The 16,567-nt window shown below is 30.0% G+C and overlaps 1 protein-coding gene across 3 annotated transcripts in view; it reads left to right on the top strand.

Annotated features, from left to right (window-relative positions):
• Positions 1–16,567, top strand: part of LOC129971368 (purine nucleoside phosphorylase-like) — a 63,200-nt gene that overhangs the window by 37,606 nt on the left and 9,027 nt on the right. For 2 of the 3 annotated variants that reach the window (XM_056085070.1, XM_056085071.1), the window contains exons 2-4: positions 8,844–8,867; positions 12,268–12,437; positions 16,280–16,383. In XM_056085070.1, coding sequence (XP_055941045.1) covers positions 8,844–8,867; positions 12,268–12,437; positions 16,280–16,383 — 298 coding nt within the window. Of the gene's footprint in view, positions 1–3,524; positions 3,770–8,843; positions 8,868–12,267; positions 12,438–16,279; positions 16,384–16,567 lie in introns of those variants that run through there. The other variant, XM_056085072.1, reaches the window with a different exon arrangement.

The following is a 16,567-nucleotide window of genomic DNA, read 5'->3' as shown; positions in this document are numbered from 1 at the left end:
CCGCTGTTAGAGTTAGACGATTTAAATTTTGTATACGGTCCCTACACTGAAGTTGTAGATTTTTATCAAATGTTAAGCAAAATCCATTCAGAAGAAGTATGAATTCGATTACTCTCTAAGAAAGGAGTTTTCTGAGAGAACGCCTTGCATGGTATTGGCGTACAATAGTTGCGAATAGGGATTGCAATACCGGGATACCGAATACCGGTATTTTGAGCCATTTGTACAATTTCGTAATACCGGTATTCACAAGTTTAAATACCGGTTTTTCGGTATTTACTAGAAATTTTTAAAATTGTCTCCACTATATGTTCAGGTATCGCGAACATAGCAAAATAGTATACGGTTTTGTTTTTATGTCTCCCTAACGGGCGAAATTAATGAGTCAATTAATGGCTTAAATCTAAATTATCGAAACACGGATTATCCCTGAAAGAAAATATTGTATCCATAACGACTGATGGGGCAACAATTATGAAAAAAGTTGGAAAGTGGATTGGTACAATCAGCAGTTGTGCTATGCACACGGAATTCAATTAGGAGTAATAGATGTATTATACCAAAAAAAAATAAAGAACAGAAGAATCCAAATACTGTGGATATAGAAACTTCGGATTCCAACTTTGAAGAGAAATAGAGTGAGAGTGATATTGACATTGAAGATAATGACAATGTAATTCTTGAAGAAGATATTGCTAATGAGGATGAAATATTACCCTATCAAGAATTGCTCCCTATAATTTATAAAGTTCGAAAAATTGTTAAGATAATTAAACGTTCTCCTATAAAAAGGATATATTACTATAATATATACTAACTGAAAATAAAACAGAATATATGTTAATATTAGATTCTAAAACCCGTTGGAACAGTTTACTCCAAATGATGGAGCGATTTTTGAAACTGAGAAATCCAATCCAAAAAGCAATAATCGACTTAAACCTGTAAATTAATTTTTCAGATAGTGAATTCGACTTAATATTCAGAATTATATCAGCTCAACTTTCCAAAAAAACTGACTATTGAGGCATTATGTCGGAGAGATTCTAATTTATTAACAGCTAATGCAACAATAAATTTCATGTTGCAGTCACTGAAAGAACAGTACGCATCACTATCTGAAGAATTATATATTACATTGAAAAATCGTACAGAAGATAGGCATACCGAAATAGAAAACGTCTTATGGTATTTACATAATTATAATAATTTTAAAAATGAAAAAGAAGAAAAGAAAATAACCAATTCAAATCTGATTAAGTTTATAGTAAATTTTCTTAAAAACTTTTACCCACAAACCTATCCACATTCAGAAGAATTCGGTTCAATTATCGAAGGTTATGATCTCACTACTGTCAATAGTGAAAAGGAATTGTCTCTTGAACAAAAATTAGAATTAGCGATAAATAAAAAAATTTCAACGAACCAAAATAGAATACAGAAGTCAGCTATATCCAAAACCATCCGACGAGAAATCGATTTGTTTGAAGATGAGGGATTTAGAGGTAAATACTTGGAAAAAGTATATCGCGCATTGCTAACAGTACCACCAACTAGCGTAGATGCCGAAAGAGCGTTTTCGACAGCTGGTCATTTTTACACAAAATTACTTTTCAGGCTTAATGACAGTACAATTATGTTTTTTAAGATCACAATTCAACAATTTGTAATAGTATCACGGACTGAATAGTGATTTACATTTTTTTGTGATTTAAATAAATAAGATATTTCTTTACTTTTTTGTGATTATATACTGTTATAATTTATAAGTTAAAAATTATTTTTTGCGATATTTACACTCTCTAACAAAACTGGCAAATAAAACAAAAAAACACCTGTGTTTTCTTTCTTTTTCTAAAATTTCTAATACCGGTATTAAAACCGGTATCCCGGTATTAAGGTTTAAAAAATACTGAATACCGGTATTGAAATTTTGGTCCGGTATTGCAATCCCTAGTTGCGAAATATCTTTGGCGTGAATTTAGCATTTTTACTGAATCTATCGTGTCATCTTTGGCGAGTTTTTTGGTGATTAAACCCTGGCATGCGGTTAATAGTATTCGAAAATCGAATTTGTGTTTTACACGCATTTTCCCCAATAGATTGAAACAAAAATATGACATAAAACTACTCTTGTATTCACAAAATTCCATGCCAAATGCCAAATATTTAAGTCGTTGCGGTTTGAGTTATCACATTTGCATGCTTCTGAAAGAACAAATCGACACAAAGATCCTTCATTGGATTTGGTTCAAAATTTGATATGTGTCTACATTAAATATTTGAGTAGAATTCTTTCATTTTAGACCTTTTCTTTTTTAGTTTTCGTTTTAATTTATATTCCGTCAACCGGACAGACAGACTAGTTTTGAATATGTTTTATTTTTCAAAATTTGATATAAACCAAATTGACAGAAATATATTTGGTGCAAAGACTATCTATCAAATTTCATCCATCTAGCAGACAAACCATTTGAATCACAGACAGACAGACAGACGAAAATGCGTACTTCGAACTCAGGGAAGTCTAAAACGAAGAGATTTGTCAACTGAATTTTTCTGACAATTACAATAATTTCAATACAATGTTTGATACTATTGTAGTGGATTGGGACGTGCGAGGATAGAACCTAGGACCTTGTGGTTCGCAGCCGAGTAACATGACCACAATACAAAAGCAATTGCCCTTGCAGCGTAGCTGTTAACTAGCTTATGAGCTTTCACCACAGACTCTCCCTCTAGTGAGTCGAACGATATGGCTGTTGAGTGGTGATGTATTAGCTGTTGATTCTAATGCGCCTGTACCCATTTGAGCAGTAGCAAGCTTTATGGCGAGCGTGTGTGGGTGAGTGGTTGCTGATGTTGTTGCTGCGTCAAGTGAGTCTGACGACTTTGGGTTGTTGCGTCAAGTGAATCTGACGACTTTGTGTTGCTGCGTCAAGTTAATCTAACAACTATGGATTGCGGGTAGATGGCGCCCCAACAGCTGTACGAAAGTTAAAGAAGGTTCATCGTCCGAGGTCACCAATGAAGCTGATTGGAATGAGCGAGAATAGAACTTAGAGTTCGCAGCCCAGTAACATGACCACAATACAAAAGCAATCGCTCGTGTAGCGTAGCTATCGAAATCTGGAGTTCGAATTATAATAATTTCTCTTTATTTTTTTATTTTTTCACCTACAAGAGGATGAAAACGCGAGAGTACCTCGTATATTTTTAGTAGAATCATATTCATAATTGCTATATGGCAACGATTCAAGTTTCAATATAACTTACACTTAACAGAACAATTTTATATTTTCTTTTTGTTCAAAAAAAATGATTTAACAACAAACATGCTTTTACCTTGAACTAAATTCTGGCATCCTGGAAAAGATTTATGGTGTAATAGTCCTTCAGTTTCTCACTTTTCTTTTATTGTCTTATTTTTTATCTACTAAATTTATAGACTGATTAGTCCTCCAAGCGATTACAGATTTATATTACTTAACAATGTCTTGACATGAAAACAGTTGTACCATGACTAGAACGTGCTGCCATGTAATTTACACTGCTTTTAAAAGATCCAGAGATTTCTAAGCATAATAGCAAGTAGTGGAACAGCTTCTTCTTCTGGTATTTTCAAAATTGTAATAACAGTTACACTTCAGCAGAAGAGCTTCAGCCCAGTAATTTTAAAATTAAAAATCAGATTCTTGCTGGGATAAAATTTCACTCAACTTTAAAACAAGAAAAAAAGAAGAAAAATGTCTTCAACTGATATTACCGAGTAAGAATTTTTTGAATTAATTTTCGGTATCACGTGAGGAAGTCACTGATCGTTTATAAAACGGATAAAAATGGAATTATATATCTCATTTACGAATATTTGTTTATAATCAGTATGTAGTGATACGAACTATTTAGTAACTTAAGCATTATTTTCAAAAATCATCTTAAATTAATATTCTTTAACTCGCGCATTTTCCCCCTTATGCTTTGATGTAAAAAATAAAGTTAATATGTTTAAAATGTTATCATTGAATTTGCTTTTATCAGAAATAGACCAAAATAAAGAAAAATTAAAAAGAAAAACGATTTTAATCGTGTACTAAGAAATTAAAAATATTATTTATTAAAAATTTGGCAATAAAAAATAATGTCATAAAAATATATTTCTTTGCTAGAAACTATCTATATAATTTGGCATTTTGATCGCATTTCTTTTTTATTTTTATTTTTATTGAATATTTTGATTTTTTTTCCTCTACGGTCCAACTTTATTATTTCCAGCTTCTCGTGCATTTCCAGTTTTGTTTTAATCGTCATATGATTGATAAAATATTTTCTACTTTTAATATATTAATAAAAGCATACCTTTTAATAAATTTATTATTTTCTACTTTTGGTCTTGAATATATTTCGTAACACATTATTATTAATAGTATGGAATATAAATTTAATAGATTAAATTATAACTTATTCCTAAAATTATTAAATTATTGTATTATTATCAGGACGCATGTAACTATACAAAATATTAAAATTAGATAAAATTGCGATAGCAAAATTTCATCTTTACAAATACGAAAATTTTTTCATTAAATAGAAATGTGTATAAGTTATTTTATATTTCTATTTTATTGTTATTCTATATTTATATATCATTATTATAATTATTATTATATTATAATTATATATTTATATTTATAGTTATTATTTATGTGGCCATTTTACGTTTTCATTTTTGATCATAAATAATCCATAAGCTTCTATTAAACGGAAAATAAATTTAGAAGGCAACATTGAAAATAAAATGGACAGCAGCTCTCGGAAAAATAAGCGGATTATATTAAATACGATTGTCCCCTAACTTTTTGAAATAGACTCGCCTGATATCCCATGATGCTATGTTCTGAGCTATCTTCTCTAGGAGCCGGGAAAATATTTTGCTTGTTTTTATTTGAAACCAGCGATAGTGGTTTCCCCAAAACTTGCTCGCATACTCTCCAATAAACTTGAGATGTTAGAGATCGCCTTATATGGCATTGCCACACAACAGTTGTGAAATATTAATTTTTGGGCGTGAATTTAGCATTTCTACTAAATCTATATCATTTCTACTAAATTCTTTTCAAAATTTAATCAGAATTTTAATTAATTAAAAAAATTAGCGAAATTTTGAAGTTTTACCACGATAACGTCTGAAAATATCCCAGTACAAAAACGATTTTTACATCAGCTTAAATTTCAGAAAATTATCTTCTCAACGATATCAATATTTGCTGTATGATATTCTTCTTGTTTTTTAAAACTCATTTAAAAATATTTTAATTTTGCTTTACAACAATATATCTCCTGGTTAAAGCGAAACTAAAATTGTTTTCTTTGTTGCTGTTAATGTTTCATTCTGTTTTGTTTATTTCATTGATGATGAATAAGATATGAATATTCAACTTATTTTTTCATCTCCAGTAGGTTAATATAAAATGGGCTTTTGATAAAATTTTTGAATTTTTGTTGTATATATAACTGAAGTTTAACATCAAACTCAAGAAGTAGTGAAAATAATGAATGTAGCGACTTTGAAAGTGCGCTGACCTCGATTTTAAATATTGCTGCTGTTTTCCACTATATAATAGGATGTAGACTGAAAATTAGTGAAATCTATAGAACAATGATTTGAACTTTGTACGGCTTCTAAAATAGAGCAAGTTATATATCTATTAAAATCTGAAGCATAAAAATATATGGCTGAAGCAGCCTTTAAGATATAATTACATAAAATATTTAATTGAAATTTTTAGCAACTTTTAATCTTGGCAAACCACTAGCCGCCAAAAGTGGCTTGTAAAAAGCAGAATATAAAAGATCTATTTGTTGGATGTCATGTCCCTCTCGTTCACTGCACTTGAAACAGAAGTTCTAGGGTGTTGACGAGCAATTGAAAGTTGAAGTGACTTTTGTGTATCTTCAGATACGATCAAATGATACAAACAAAAATAAATCTCTCAGCGGTTTCGTATGATATGAAGGAATTCGTACTTCACTAGTGATTCTGCTTCTAGAACATTTGTATATCTTCTCAAGAAAATTCTGTGTTGCTACATGGATATCATTTTGGAACCACATAAAATAAAAAAAGAGCAATTCACATTTAAATTATTTTTGCATGTTCGTAGTAGATTTTCCTAAAACATCTTGTTTGCAAAAATCCATTTTACATATTTTTGTACATAAAAGATATTGTAATTTTAAAAAATGTTCTCCAGACTTCGACTTTTGAGAATCTTTAAAATTCTTATAAATACGTTGAAAAACCAGTTTTTTTTTTTTTTTTTTTTTTTTTTTTTTTGCAAAATTATTTTTATTATTATTTTATATTTAATATTTTCAATGTTTGAATATATTTCTTTAAAAAACCATTAGAATTTTGTTTCTAAGCTTATTGTTTGAGAAGTTGCATTGATTTTTATATTTGCGTCTACATACTTTTTAATGCTATTTTACGTGTTTAGATGCTTTTTTCTCAAATTTTAATCTTTGATAGAATTTTCTTACGAAAACCTCATAAATTAAAATATACTGCATATTTCTTATTCAAATTTGGTACAATAATTTCTCAATATGTTCTGCAGTTTTTGAACCATATAATAAGTTATCTATTCTTTTAGGAATATTTTATAATTGTTTCTGTTCTTTACAATGAGGAAAAAAAATTGAAAATTTTATATTATTTATCAGTAGAATCACAATATTTAAAGAATGGAATGAAATAAAGCTCATTTTCTTCAAGGACTAGATAATATTTCTTAAAGCATATCTGCAAAATTTTAAGTAAATCATTTGACAGACCTCAAAATTAGATTTTTGCTTTATACCTCTTTTTCACCAAAAAAAATGCCATTTTTTTCAATTTTCAAAAACATTTTGCCACTTAACTAGTATATTTTACCTTCGAAGATGTTTTTTTTTAATATTTGTCATGTAAATATTCAAAAATATTACTATTTTTGAATGTTTTTCAAAACATTCAACCCGAACGTAGTCACATACTTTAAGTTGCAACGCCAATTTTAAAATTATGTTTGTCAGTTCGTATTTATACGGCTTTTTATCTCTACAGAAATGCAATAACTTTAAATGCAATAAGCTTGAAGAATGAAATTTGATATGTATTTCTTAGAATTAAACTAGAAAACTTTGATGACCGGCTAATTTACCGGTAATAATGATAATTAAAATATTTAATTAAATATTTTGTCATTTGACATGAATGTGCACTTCATCAAGATATTTTTAAACTTCAAATTTTGATAGACATATAACTAATATTGTTCTGAATTCTAACCCCGTCGGCCGATGACTCCCCATGTATGTGGTGGCTGGTGCACGTATAAATCTGTCTTGACCGAAAAGTCATCCATGGCGAGACAATACCATTGGGGGTACTGCTTCAGAGGTGATAGTTCTCTGATTCAAGTTACGATCTATGGATGAGTGAATGAAATGCATGAATGAAGTCCGCCTCGTAAAAAGGGTTGTGACTCATGAGTAACTAAGACGTACTCTTGTCCTGAAAACAAGTGACGCTCTCTCGGCTTAAAATCGCTGATTTCTTCAGCGGTCTTGTCTAATGCAGATTGGAAGACATTGTATTTTTAAATTAATTTTAATATCCATTCCGGGAACGCATAATTATTTACAAGCAGAGACGCGGACAAGGCACGTCCGACACAGCTCGGCACAAAAGCAGAAGTAAGGAAGGGAGGGCGTGAAACAAATGATCACTAGTCTTATATAACATGGGATTTCCAGCCACGTGGCGATTGAATACACGTGTTGACCTTTGACAATGACAACGGAGGGATCATTTTCACTTCATACGTAGAATTGATTGCGTAGTAACTTTTACACAGCTTCATACGTGGAATGGTATCAGGAAACAAGAGAACACTTTAGAATCACTCCGACATGGGCCGAATCAGGCAAAAAATTTTGGAAATTAATTTGGATTAAATTGGATATTAAAATATTATTACACACACACACACACACACACATATATATATATATATATATATATATATATATATATATATATATATATATATATATATATATATATATATATATATATATATATATATATATATATATATATATATATATATATATATATATATATATATGAGCATGACTATATATCTCAGTAAAGAGCAATAGGTTTAAAAATATACACCTTTCAAACAATTTTCACTATTGTCTGATTTTCAAGTTATAAATACAACACAATTTCCAAAATTTTATTAAAAGCATGCTTTATACTGAAATATATTGAACATGGAGAAATAAGCCGAATCTTCATATTTTGATCATTAACAATGGGAAAAAAATGCTTGGAAGAAATATTATCATCAATATTAAAATGATTTGATTTTCACTTCAACAATGAAATATATGGCTGTAAAATATGCTTAAAATGTTTTTTTATATTACTGTGGTGACATGCATACTTCATGACAAGGGATCTGTACATTTTTTCCAAATTGTATATATACTTATTTCGACTGCTCTAAATAATAGTAATTAATAATAAGTAGTAATAGCGTGCACGGAAAATAATCTTCCAACATGTTTTTTTATTCTGATTTAAGTAATTCTGATTAATTCAGTTCTGAATTTTCTAGATAAATGTATTTTTTTTTATTCTGTTACTGTACTATGCTGTTTATTTATGAAAAACCAGCAGCAAATAATATTGTAGTTTACTTTAAATATGTATTGATGCTAACATTCTCTAATATTTCAAAATAACTGTAAGAAAATTACATTTTACTAATTTATGCTGTTTTCTTTTCCAGCTCTGTACGAGAAGATGGCAGCAAGTAAGTATTTATTTTGATGCTTTCATTTTTATATGAAATTCTGTGCTTTCTATTACTGCAAATAAACATTTATGCAATTCAGCAGTAATAAATAAATTAAAAATAAAAATTAAGGTTTCTCTCTTCCGGTACACAGTAGACTCTCTTTAATCCGACACATATGGGACCGAACAGCTGTCGGATTATAAAGAGTGTCTGGACTGCAGAGAATCATATAGACATGACTGAAATGGAGAATTGTACAGGGTGGCCATAAAATAACTTTCCCTGTTTGGAGGCATCTACAGCTAAAATGAATGAACAAAAAGAAATCGCATTTCATATACAAACTGTGAAAAGCATAAAAAATGAATTCCGCAGAAAAAAAATAATAATACCAAAAGTTACCGATAGGGGAAATACTGGCGCTGCAGTAGTACAGTTGTGAGTGAATTCATGAAACTCACAGAAAATAATCTTTTATTCATCAACATTAAGATGCAGTGCAAGATTTTCAATATGCTGACCTTCTCTATGTACAACATATTGCATACGGTGTATGACGTTCTCCATTGCTGCGTGTAAACTGTCAGTTTCGATCCTCATAATAGCTTGTCTTATGCTCTGCTTCAAGACACGCAAGGTTGCTTAAGAGCAGCGCACTGTCTAGTGTAGAACAGTTTTACTATCAAAGCAGGTTGATGTAAGGTAGGACCCATATTAAGCACACATCAACAGTCAATAATGAACAACAGTCAAGAACACTTCAATGGTCAAGAAGGAACTGCTAACAGGTCGCTTGCTTTTTCCTTTTTACAAGGAATGTGTGGCGCTGCTGTCACACGCGCACTAGAAATTTTACATAATCCATCTCGAATATGCAAATTTCTTTGTTCGTACGTAACAGCAGCGCCAATATTTCTCCTATCGACAACTTTTAGTATTAATTATTTTTTTCCTGCAGAATTCATCTTCCCATGCCTTCCACGGTTTATATATGAAATGTGATTTCACTTCATTCATTCGCTTTAGCTGTAAAAGCCTGCAAACAGGGAAAGTTATTTTATGCCCACCCTGTGTATTTTACTACTTGATGTACCGAGCTACATACATGTATACAAGACGTTGCCACGACCCCTCAAAAATTGACTCAAAGCCCTACACGGGTTGTGACCCACAACTGAAAACCCTGAACTATATTAATCAAAAACTATCTTTGCTGCTTGCTAAAAGGTTGCAGAAAGTTTTACTTCATCCGTCGAAATCAGCACTTCTTACTCTCTGTCCAATTACAGCGCAACAATTCTCGGTATCTACAACAAGTTACGAGCGAACATGATATTGGTTGTACGTTGATAAGAACTGAGTGCACTTCCTTTTATCTTCATGAGTGTTTAGATTTTATTTACAAACAATACTTTCGTAACAATGCTGGAGATTGAGGAGCTTTTGAAAGTATACAAAACATAAGATTCGAAATATAGCGAAACCGTTATTCGAGAACATCATTATTTCCTCAAACGTTGCTAGTTTCATCTGACACATTTAGTATAAAATATATAAAGTTCTTGCCTCCAGATGCATACTTGAACTTGTTTATTAGAGTATAATTTACTTATTTAAGAGAATAATTTTTTGAAATTATAGATGGTTTAATAGCAGTGTTTGAAACGAAGAAACTGCGTCATTTATTTACTGTCGCATTTTAATTTTTTCTCCCTATCTATAATCCAAAGAGGACATTCTCTATTGGCATATTCTCTAGCTGGCAACATTTCGGTCAAAAATGAATTAATTTTAACGCACAGCTAGAAATCGAGTAGAACTTCTAGATTATTTATCAAACGTATTCTTATTTCTGTTTCATATTTCCTCATACTTTTTCTGTAAATGAGTAGCTATTCTTATTACTTATATCATTTACCGTTTTCGAGGATTTATCTTTGCTTGCAGATAAACAGTACTTATCAAATTAAGTTTAATTTAATTATATCTTCATTAGGTTGTAATACAGCAGGAAATATATTTTGTGATGTTCTTTGCAATCGCGAGCAAGGATCTGCATACTTCAAGCAAATTTAAGGTTTACAAACGAGTTTTAAGCCTCCCCCCCCCTCGTCCAAAGCTTAAACATTACTCCCAAGCTACCTCTGCCAGAGAATACTTTACATATAGAATAATATTATTATTTAGTACTCTACACACAAATTCTTAACACAAATTCAATGTAAACCATTATATATGTCAAAAAATGCTAAAAGCATTAAGTATATTATATACTAGAAATTTAATTTTAAGGTTAAAACATTGGTATCATTTAAAAGGTAAATTTTTGATCTTTAACTTCATGTAAAAACACTTTTTTGTGCGGTAATATTTTCGGAAGCTATAGCAGAAACACGCCAAAATTTCGCTTAATTTTTAAATAAATAAAATTCTAATTAAAAATTCGAAAAAATAACCCCCAGGTGCACATTCCCGGCCTCCAAGGTATACACGTGCCAAATTTGGTAGCTGTAGGTTGAATGGTCTGGCCTGTAGAGCGCCAACACACACACACACACATTGAGCTTTATTATAAGTATAGATAATAGAATTTTCAATTTACTTTTAGTCTTTTTTTGTGAAAACGGTTGACTGCATAAGGGTAAAATCGGGAAAGGAAGAGTCGTTATTACTTGATAAAGGGAGAGACTATTTTTTCTGCCTTTTGGTAAATAAGGAAAAAAAGAAAAGATATTTTGATGCTTAGATTTTAATCTCAAGAATTCAGTGACAGAAAAGCAAAGCTAAACAAAAATATTCAGTCTAAAAGGTCGATTATAACCGATATTGAAAGCTGGATCCTAAATAAAAGATTGATAATTCCATATTTTCTTTGTTAAAATTCATTTCCAGATTTTTTATGGATATAAAAATTGAAGGAATCAGTCAGATATAATTTATCATAATCAAGAGAAAAATGTAATTTTTTACTATGCATTTTATTCCGACATTATATTTATTAGGAATGAAGGGGGCAGTAGGTGGTTTTTCGGGCATGATATTCTGCATAAACAAACCAATTACATGCATAGAATCACCGGGGTTCATCAACTACCTGTTCTAGTGACGACAAACCGCTTTACTATTTCCTACTAAAGTCAGAGCCAAGTAATTACTAACACAAGTTTCAGGAGCCCGTATTTAATCATCTCCCCTTTTACACGGATTCAAGCACCTTTTCAAAGACTGCGCGATTGTCTTACCTTTCATTACCCAATCAGGTTTGACGAAATCAGATGACCCCTGACCCCAGGGTGCTTCTCTGCACCGCTATTCATCTTTGAACTGTGTACTTTGGTCTGTGTAGTAGGTCTGTCTTTGTGCGTCGAGTTGTAGGGGTAGAAATGAATTCCCTAAACTGTTGTTGTTCTTTCAGGTATTCATACGAGTCCATGGAAAGTATGACGAACTACCTGTTGAAAAGAACCAAGCACAGGCCTTTGGTAGGAGTTATTTGCGGCTCTGGTATGGGTGGTTTGGCCGATATGTTGGAAGACAAAGAATCATTTCCTTATCATGAAATTCCTGGATTCCCAACTAGCACAGGTAAATTGTTTTTATATTATACTGGCCGCCTTTGGCGACCAGCCGGTTCGCCAGTATTATCGCTCGCTACAATTTTCAATTAAATATTTTAAATAACTGGTCTCTTAATAGATTCTCAAACAAAACACTTTTAATCTTCAAATTTTGATAGCCATACCAAACTTATACTGTTGTTTAGATCGTTTCGTTCAATTTACTATATATATATATTGCTAATTTGTTGCCATTTCCGGTAAAACTTTAACTTTAATTTAAAGTGGAAATGATGAAATTGCAATTAATATAAAGATATTTTTTAATAAAACCAAGCGTTTTATTTTATTTATCATCTTTATTGTTATTTATTTATTATTATTAATATTGAATATGAGTATTGCAAATAGAATCGCTCGGTATATTAGTCTTATGTGAACTACAAAATATTTTTCATAATTTATGTAATATCTCAAAGAATAATTCAACAAAAATTTCTCAGATTCAGCATAAAATTCAGTTTTTAGTTTTGCTTTCAAAAGGATTGAAATGAAATCAATAATAATTATTTGTTCCGGCCTATAAATATATTTCAAAAATTATGAAGTCTAAATTTAATGCAGTAAGGTATCATATTCTGAGAAATATTCTGGACACATCAAATTTTAAATAAATGAATGAATGTTTCTATTTTACACGATCAACTAAGACTTAATTATGAAGTTTTGAATGTTAAAAATTTAGAAAAACTCAACTTCTTCATAATCTTAGGCCAATTAATCTTGACAAACCTGCGCGCTGATTGGAGTATTTTCTTTGAAACGATCGATGGAAAATCTAAATTTATCCTTTTTTTATTGAATAGTGATATTCAAATTTTCATAAATCAGTCAGTTTAAGTGATTGATTTAGTTAATTGGAAATTAACTTTTTTTATTTAAAATATTAGTGTTTCAAGAACTTTTTGTTAATCGTGATTTCCACAGCAGAAGCTTTATGTAAAATCAAAAAATTCGTTATTTATTAGAGCATTTATTGAATCAAGTTACATAAAATATAATCATTTTCCATTTAGACCATTTTAGCAGATCTGTGTCTTACTAAAGGTTTACAAATTAGCTGTGTGGCCCTGATTTGAATGGATATCCTCTTCATATTAAACAAAACTTGCCTTAAAATAAAACTGCTTATTTGATTAATAATATAGAGAGTGTAAAAGATCATAAAATAATTTTTCTTGAATTTATTTTTTAGAAAAAATAATATTTCATATTTGTTTCATTTCCTACAGACACGTGCCGAAAATTATATTTTTGCAGATTTCATTTCCAAAAAGATTTAATTTATTTTTAATTGGAGCTTTAATCAATGTGATGGCAACACTTTGAAAAAAGCTAATTTTTTCCCATGAATGCGAAACGTGCTCGTGCAGCTTAAATTTTATTTTTATTTTGTACGAAAAAAATTGTTGAAAAATATAGTTAAAATATTTATTTAAAAATTCATTAAAAATAGAAATTTAACTTTAAGATTAAAACATTGGTATCATTTAAAAGATAAATTTTTGATCTTTAACTTCATGTAAAAATCTTTTTTGTGCGGTAATAATTTCGGAAATTATAGCAGAAACACGCCAAAATTTCGCTTAATTTTTAAATAAATAAAATTTTAACTAAAAATTCGAAAAAATAACCCCCAGGTGCACATTTCCGACCTCCAAGGTATACACGTGCCAAATTTGGTAGCTGTAGGTTGAATGGTCTGGCCTGTAGAGCGCCAACACACACACACACATTGAGCTTTATTATAAGTATAGATATATAAGTTTATTCGTTTCTATTTTTATGCTAATTAGCCCCAAGTTACGAAATAGAGATTATTCTTTTATTTAATTTCTTTGTATGTTTAAAAATATGAATGAAACGTAAAGCATCTGATTATATGATAAAGTAACACATTGAAAAAATTAGTAAATTGTGACATTATAAGAAAAAGATGTCGTTCAACGCTTTTACAATTGAGAAACATTTATTATCAACAATGTTTGATACTTTTGTTATCTTATTTTCATTGATGCTTTAGTCAAAGAATCTGATATTTCAAATATTGCATATCTGCCAATCATGAGTTTTAATTAAAAAGTTGAAAAGATTATTAACTACATATTCTGCCTCAGGAAAAATCATTTCTAGTTAATTAGGTAGTTAATGAATAATAATTTTTTAATAAATAATCGTTTTTTATTATTTAACAAATTTGATAGTGATTATTTTTCTTGATTGTAAATTTTCAATTCGATATGTTTAAAAAAATTCTATGATGAAGTTTCTATTCTTCAGTTATTTGCTTTTGTAATTTGAAAGTTTTAATGTTCTACTTGGGGATCATTTGGGACATTTTATATATATATATATATATATATATATATATATATATATATATATATATATATATATATATATATATATATATATATATATTTGCATTACTGATATTACCTGAGCAAATAAAAACTGCAATATGTATTTCAGCCTATAAACATTAGCATGTCTTTAAAAAAACTGGGCTATTTGAAAAATAATTTTCTATCCATTCAATCATTTTTAATTAAAAATAATTTGAATGACGTGCAAAAACAGCATTTCCTTGCCAATTTTGCTGGAGTAAGGTACATAGTAAAAATTTTAACGAACTTTATTAATAGACAAAATATTTATTATTAAAATAAATTGAATTTAAAAATGGAATATCGCGTCATTCTGCTTGTAAAATCGAATGCGCGCACGAAATTGATTCAGTGAGTGTGTTAAAACAATCGTTAGCAAAAAAACAAAACCATCGATGAAAGCGACATTATAGCTGGGATTAAGACACCGGAAATGAATAAGTAAAATCCTTTTTACTTTCTTGTGTACTTTGTATAGTAATCCAAAAATTTCGAATTCGAGATTTTGACTAATCTTTATGTTTTAGACCTTCCTGAATTCGAAAAACACATTCTTGGAAAATGTTCGTCTGTCTGTCTGTGACAGAGGCGACTCAAAAACGCTCTGTGCTAGGCGGATGAAATCTGGCATAGATTTTTATACCATATATGTAGATTCCTATCAAATTTTGAGCAAATTTCGTTCAGAAGAAGTCTGTCTGTCCAGCTATTCGAATATTTAGCGTGTGACTACAAAACGAAAAGAACTAGATGAATAAAATTCGATACACAAAATTAACATTAATAATGTAAACAGCTGTCACATTTTGAGCCACTGAGAGGTTGTCCGTCTATCTGTCTGCCTGTAAAACGCAAAAACGCAATGACTTAAACATACCAAATTTCGTATGGGATTTTATGACTGCAAGAACGATTGTGAGTCAATCGGTTTAGAAAACGCATTTAAAATACAGATTCGATTTTTGGAAATATTAACCGAATGTCTGGGATTAATCGCCAAATAACTCACCAAGAATGACAGGATCGATTCATTGAAAATGCTAAATTCACACCAAAGGTTAATATTTCTTAACTATTGTATGTCAATGTCATCTAAGATGTTCATTTTCATATTTCTTATTAGAAAGTGAAGTTATGCGTGAAATGTTTTGGAGACCACTCCTACTGGTTTTATAAAATTGTAGTTAAAGTAATAAGTTCCATTATATTTCAACTTATTAATCATAATCATTATGAACATATGTAAATAAAACGTGGAGCCCTGAATAAAAGAACTGAAATTCAGATTCTGCGCCATTTTAACATTCAGGGCTTTATTTAACATTTTGTTCACAATTTCAATGAAGATAACTATTCAATTTAAGGTAAAATAAAGCGTTTTATAAAACAATAATGAAGTTTTAAAAACAATTTTCTATTTCAGTCCCAGGACACAAAGGAAGGCTGGTGTTCGGAGTTTTGAAAGGGGTACCGACCGTCTGCATGCAAGGAAGATTTCACGTGTATGAAGGCTATTCTTTATGGAAGGTAAGTGTTTCATCAATAAAGTTTGAAACCATTTTACTCATAAAATTTGAAAGAAAGAGTCCAACAAAAGTTTGCTATCTGATTGGTCTTTACAAAACCTCAGCGGTCTTTGCTCATATGAGTAAATCAATAATGCAACAGATTTTAAAATATAATTTCCTGCATAATCATTTTTTACTGACCC

Source organism: Argiope bruennichi, chromosome 6 (assembly GCF_947563725.1).
Source record: "Argiope bruennichi chromosome 6, qqArgBrue1.1, whole genome shotgun sequence".
Taxonomy (NCBI): domain Eukaryota; kingdom Metazoa; phylum Arthropoda; class Arachnida; order Araneae; family Araneidae; genus Argiope; species Argiope bruennichi.
This window is presented reverse-complemented; position numbering and strand designations above follow the sequence as displayed.